Source organism: Podarcis pityusensis (assembly GCF_964106645.2).
Source record: "Podarcis pityusensis genome assembly, chromosome: Z".
Classification (NCBI taxonomy): domain Eukaryota; kingdom Metazoa; phylum Chordata; class Lepidosauria; order Squamata; family Lacertidae; genus Podarcis; species Podarcis pityusensis.
The window spans coordinates 16,452,032-16,458,606 of NC_138044.1; the positions used below are offsets into that span (position 1 = coordinate 16,452,032).

Genomic DNA, 6,575 nt, shown 5'->3' on the forward strand with positions numbered 1-6,575 from the left:
AAGTTTGCAGACAATTGGACCCTGTTCTGAATCATGATGGTGAACCAGAGTTTCCAAAACCACTGATTTTAACCACTGATTTTCAAAACAGTGCTGCTTTTACTTCTTAGAATTACTGAGCAGGGTTGGGTCTGAGGCTGCTTGGTGACCTATAAATTACATCTTGGTAATTTCTTGAAAAGTTAAAAAGTACAGTTGTAAAATATTATTTAAAGTTATAGTGGTTCTGTTATTGTACTGGTTGAACCTACCAACATGCTCTACACAGTGGCATGCTCTCCACACTGTTGGAAATTATTGTTAACAGTCTTAATTCATTACAAGAAGGAAGGCTTTAAATGCGGGTTTATGGAATATAATATGAAGACAGTTGTAGTGCAATACACCTTTGCTTCAGGCCAGCCAAAGCACCAATCATCTTCTAACGGCTCCCTAAGGTCAAAGAATCAGCAAGGGCAAGGACCGTAAAGTGTGACGGGCTTTTTAGTGTCCTTAAAAGGGCAATGTTCTACATTTGTTACATGCTCCGCATATACTGTGAAGTAATCATAGAATCATGGAACTGTAGAGCTGAAAGAGACCCAAGGGTCATAGCCCCCCGCCCCTACAATGCAGAAATCCCAGCTAAAGAAACCCGCTGACATGACCATCCAACCTCTGTTTTTAAAACATCCAGCGAAGGAGGACCCACTACATCCTGAAGAAGTCTGCTTCACTGTACAGGACAGCTCTTTTGGCAAAAAGGGACTGCCTTCTTTTCCTGTTAGTGTGTGGTTTTGTAGAAGCAAGCACTGCTTTTTCTATCGTGGGCTTTTGCTCCCCCTGCTTAATCTTTGCTAGAGCCACAGCAGTACGCTCTCAGGCGCCCTTCTTCAGGAGAAGCTTACGTAGCCCTCAGCCTTTCCAGAGCCCCAGGAACCGACCTCCTTAACTCCAGTGTGCATTTGGAGGCTGATTTCTTTAGTATCAGGGCCAGCAGAAGACATTTGGGTGCCTGAGGGTGAACCCCAAAATGGCATCCCCCACCCACCACGGAAGAAAGGGTGAGTGAAGATCAGGAATAAATACTGACATCAGGATCAGCTGCCCCTGTGGGTTCTGCCACCCGAGGCGATTGTCACACCTTGCCTCATGGATGGGCCGGCCTGCTTAGTATTATTGTTACCGTGGGTACTTGTTTTGAAGACAGGAGTGCCTGGCGTGCTCTGGTCCATGGGGGTCACGAAGAGTCGGACATGACTAAGCAACAACAACAGTACTTGTTTTGTGGCAGAGCTGATGTAGCAAGCCACCTTTAGATCACGGCCCGCGCGACCCTGTAGCGGGCCCAGGTACCTCCACCAGTCGCAAGACCAACGCGGTATAGCCCGTCTTAGCTTCCTGTTCGAAAACATTGCCCCTTTAAGAAGTCGGCACGACCGACGAAGGCGGGGCTACAGTGTATCCCTTTTTGTTCCTCTTCGAACGTTCTGTCCCACTCGCACCTTCCCTGACCTTCTGCTGATCGAACGTTTCGTTCCATTCACACTTTTTTCTCATTTTCGGCGTTCCGCTGATCGGACGTTCCATCCCCATTCACACTCTCCCACCCGCAGAACCGAGAGTCCTCGTGTCTGTAGCAGCCGCTTGCAAGCTGCCGCTGGGTCGCTTCCGCCAAGCGGAGCGGATGAAATGAGGCGCTTCTGCAGCGGCAGCCGGTGGCTGGTGCCGGCGGCCTCCCTGGCTCTCGGGTTGGGCTTGGGCGCCGGCTTGTCCAAGAGAGGGAGGCAGCCGAGCCAGCTGGGAGCGGAGGCGGAGGGGCTCCTCTCACGGCTGCCGGTCGTGCCGGTGGTTGCCGCCGCCACCACAACTTCGGATTTGGCTGCCCGAGGCGGCGTTGGCGACTCGGGGGATCTGGCCAAGTACGGCTTGCCGGGGCTGTCCCTGCTGCGGACCCGGGAGTCCTACGTGCTGTGCTACGACCCGCGAGCTCGTAGCGCCCTCTGGGTGGTGGAGCAGCTAAACCCGGCCACGCTGAGCGGCTCCTCGGACCGCGCTGCCTGCGACTTCCGTTCCGACGACTCGATTCACGAGTACCACCGCGCCACCAACGCGGATTATAAGGGCAGCGGCTTTGACCGGGGACATCTGGCGGCCGCCGCCAACCACCGCTGGAGCCAGAAGGCCATGGGGGACACGTTCTACTTGAGCAACGTCGCCCCCCAGGTAAGGGAGAGTGTACTGGATTGGCTTGTTTGAAGGCAGCGAGCGACCTATTTTCCCCGGGCGCTCAAGTCCCTCTGTTAATGGTTGGAAAGCTGGTCTTGTCCCCCACCCTAAGCTGTGGCAATTGCACTCTGCATAGCCTCAGAGGCACTTCTTAATTTGATATCGAGGAAATAAAGAGAATGCCTGTTCATGAGACCAAAGGCAGACCTACATTTGGGGGCCCCATAAGCTTTAATTGTTATGGGGGCCCCTTTGCAAGAAGCAGTTATGTCTGGGTAGCCATTGTTAGTTTCTTCAGTGGGATTGTTCCATGACAATCACCAGTTGTGTTTTTGATTTTTACTACATCTCAGATTTTGATTAAAATTGCCCAACTGGATTATCTCATGTCAAAGTCACAGAAGTGAATAAAAATTTCCTATGCCTTACAGTTTTTGAGTTGTGTGACTCAAATTAGGTCTACTAGACCTAATATTTTTAAAGCAATGTGAACTAAAGTCACTTCTGGGTCACCTCTGGGATTAGGCGCCCCACAGAGGCTTTTAAAAGGTGAGCATAGAGTTAAACATAGCACCACACACATAAAGGCTGCTATGGAGTCAGGTCAGTGAGGTCCACCTAGTTCAGTGCTGTCTACTCTGACTGGCAGCAGCTTATTTGGGGCTTCCAGCAAGGGACACTCCCAGCCTTTCCCAGGATTGAATCTGGGACCTTCTGCATGCCAGGCACGTGTTCTAACCAATGAGCAACAGTCCCCCCCCCTTACCACCTTGTGGTTCTGCAACATTTGGACCACACCTAGCCTTTTAACTGCTTCATTATCATCCTCACTTCAGCTACTGAACACAACATTTATTTTGCTTCTAGAATCCTCATCTGAATCAGAATGCCTGGAATAACCTGGAGAAATACTGCAGGAGCTTAACTAAATACAACAAGAATGTTTATGTCTGTACAGGACCACTTTTTCTACCCAGGTAATTAATAAAAACCAAAACAACTTACAGACTTTCCCCTCTGGTTTACTCTGCCAACATCCCCCACCCCGCAATCACAGTTATTATTTTATGAAATAATAAAATATCAATTTTGTTAAATAAAAATTATAATATTGTTTCACATTTTTGTAAAAGGGGTGCTGGAATTACCCCACATCATGGCTTCTAACCTCCCCCCCCCCCCGATTTCGCCATACAGGATGGAGGCAGATGGGAAGATGTACGTGAAATACCAGGTGATTGGGAAGAGCCACGTGGCCGTCCCCACACACTTCTTCAAGGTGCTCATCCTGGAGAAGTCAAGTGGGGAGATAGAGTTGCGCTCCTACGTCATGCCAAACAGCCCTGTCAATGACAAGATCCCTCTGGAGAATTTCCTGGTCCCCATTGAGAGCATCGAGCGGGCCTCTGGCCTCCTCTTCGTCCCCAACATCCTTAAGAGGACTAGCAAGTTGAAAGCAATCTCTGCTGGAAGCAACTTGAAAGCAATCACAGCTGGAAGCACCACCTAAGGAAGTGATTCCTGAGACCTTGCAAACAGACACTTGCCAGGCGGTAGGATCTGCCCAAGTAGTCAGTAGCTATCCCAGCTCCAACAAGCAACTCTCTCTTTCTCAGCACACTCAAGGAACAGTACCTGCTTCTCTCTAAAGACAAGAGGCAGTGATGGCCACTAACTTGGATTGCTTTCTTCTGCTTGCTGTAAAGGGGAAACTTGGGGCAGATGGGGCTTGTCAACCTGGGAAGGGAGCCCATCTAGGAGAAGGAATCTCTGCTGCCTTGTGGGATGTCTTCAGGAGAAGAAAATGCTAAGGAGTAAACCCTATACAAATCCAGAGTGCGCCTCCTTCTGGCAACTCCTGCAGCCAAGCTGGTACCAAACAAATTGCTCTGCTTTCCTTTGGACCACACCAGCAAGGCCAAGACAGGGGTCTTGCCATCTGGGCAGCCCAGGACAGCCCAGACATGCCCTCCAAGGAGGTCACTTCGGTGCTGCTTAAGCAACACAAACAATGTAGGAGGCAGCAATTATGAGTTACTGGTCTCTGCAGCCACAGCTGGCACTGTGAGTCTCCAGTAGTATGACTTCACCCCTGGAGGTGCCATCCATTGTATTTTGAGAAAGATGGGAGGCCAATAACAAGTATTCGTAAAAACCACTTAGCTGAAAGCCACTTCTGCAGTTTCCCCTCCTTTCTCACTGGAAGCTCCGCCACTCCCCAAGAGGGTGTCAGCAGGGGCACAGGGCTTTATCAGTTGTGGCTTCTCAGCTGTGGAATGTTCCTCCCCAGTGAGGTCTGCCTGGCACCATCATTAACATTATTTTGGCGTCAGGTGAAAACTTCTCTCTCCTAGACATTTGCAGGATTAGGATGGTTTTGTCGCTGGTACATTTTTTTGCTGCTGTTTTATAGGATGTATTTGTTCTGATTTTGCTTTACGCTATTAAAAATTATGCAAGTTCACTTGGAGGCTCATGTGATAAGTGACTAATACACTGAAGTAGTATGATTATCATCATCATAGGAAAATATATCAATAAGGGCTTGTATCCAATGCTAGTCCTACTCTGAGTAGACCCATTTAAAACAATGGGCATGACTAACTTAGATCCATTAATTTCAGTGGGTCTGTGGTGGATGATCTTAGTTGGAGCCAACCCAGTATTTAGCAGGAGAGAACACTGATTTTCTGTCTGCCTGTAACAACCAGGCAAGTCTAAGAGCTGCCTGAACCACTGTTCAACACCTATTATTGGGGGGGGCGGCAGTCATCCACACATATTCTTCTCCCCACTGCAGAGGTTGTGCAGAGGGAAGCTGCAGGTTATTGAATAATAGGAGGTGGTGCTGTTAAACTGCCAGCTAGCAATTTTGTTGATTAGTGAGATAGGTTTTCCCCTGTCTGAAGCTTGAGAAAAGCTATGTGAGTTGAAATTTCGTGTCAGTGTGCACACACACACACACACACAGTTCACAACAGTGGTTCCCAAACTTTGTTTGGGCCAGCGCCCCACCCTCTGCTTCCATTAACTCATCCCCGGTGCCCCCTAGCGTATAAAAAGCAAACCGTTTGCACAACCCAATAAGGAAGATAATAGCACAACAAAACAGTACTGTGTATTCCTCGTACCTTAAGAGCAACATACTGGCATTTGTAGCGAGGGTGTAGTTATGTACACAGGTTCTGGAAGCAGGTTGTAATGGAAATTAGTGTTGGCACACAGGTCACATTGGATGCTAAGCTATAGCTGTTTTTGATGCTGCCAAGGCTGACCTTATTTGTCAACAAATAATTCTGTATCTGTTGGTTGCCACTCATCTCGTGATCTCCTCTAGTGATCTAGTAGGAGGACACATACTGTTTATTCTATGGATGTATGGTTTTAAAAAGTCACTGCCATTTCTGAAAACCGACTCATTAAATACATGTCACCAGGGGTGATGCAGACGCCTCCGACTTTGCTTCTGCTTGGGGCGCCATTTGTGATTTATATAACCAAATCTAAACTAATGGTTGGCATATTCCCACTAAAGAGGAATTGGTTTGGCAAAATTAATGAATATTCAATATGTTTGCTAGAAATATGAACCTTACATTCCACTATGGAATATATCTTACATAATTTTTTCTTTCCAAGCTTTCTGTGATTATTAGTTTATTATCTTGTAATTTGATTCTTCCTGTTTTCATGGCAGTTTTTAACTGCAGGTAGGGTGAATCTACATAATCAGCTGTCCTTTGCAACTTTTTTTATCTATTAGGGCTGCTTGCTTTTAAGGAAAGAGCTGCTGCTGCTGTGATACTTTGTATGTATAAAATCACAGAATTGTAGAGTTGGAAGGGCCCCCAAGGGTCATCTAGTCCAACCCCCTGCAATGCAGGAACCTCACCTAGATCACACGACAGATGGCCATCCAACCTCTGCTTAAAAACCTCCAAGGAAGGGGAGTCCACCTCCTTCTGAGGGTGTCCATTGCACTGTCAAACAGCATTTACTGTCAGAAAGTTATTGCTCATGGTTAGTTTGAATCTCCTTTATTGTAACTTGAATCCATTGGTTCAAGTCCTATCCTCCAGAGCTGGAGAAAACAAGGTTGCTTCATCCTCCATGTGACAGCCCTTGAGATATTTGAAGATGGCTATCATGTCTCCTCTCAGTCTCTTATTTTCTTAGCATACCCACCTCCTTCAACTGTAATAATAATAATAATAATAATAATAATAATAATAATAATAATAATTTTTTATTTATACCCCGCCCATCTGTCTGGGTTTCCCCAGCCGCTCTGTGTGGCTCCCAACCGAATATTAAAAACAATACAGCGTCAGACATTAAAAACTTCCCTAAACAGGACCGCCTTCAGT

The 6,575-nt window shown here is 47.3% G+C and overlaps 1 protein-coding gene across 1 annotated transcript; it reads left to right on the plus strand.

Annotated features, from left to right (window-relative positions):
• The first annotated feature begins 1,375 nt into the window (after positions 1-1,375).
• ENDOG (endonuclease G) lies at positions 1,376-4,672 on the plus strand. The gene is made up of 3 exons (XM_080991053.1): positions 1,376-2,205; positions 3,076-3,185; positions 3,406-4,672. Exons 1-3 carry the CDS (start codon positions 1,672-1,674, stop codon positions 3,716-3,718), a joined length of 957 nt encoding a protein of 318 aa, XP_080847179.1. The 5' UTR covers positions 1,376-1,671; the 3' UTR covers positions 3,719-4,672.
• The last annotated feature ends 1,903 nt before the right edge of the window (positions 4,673-6,575 follow it).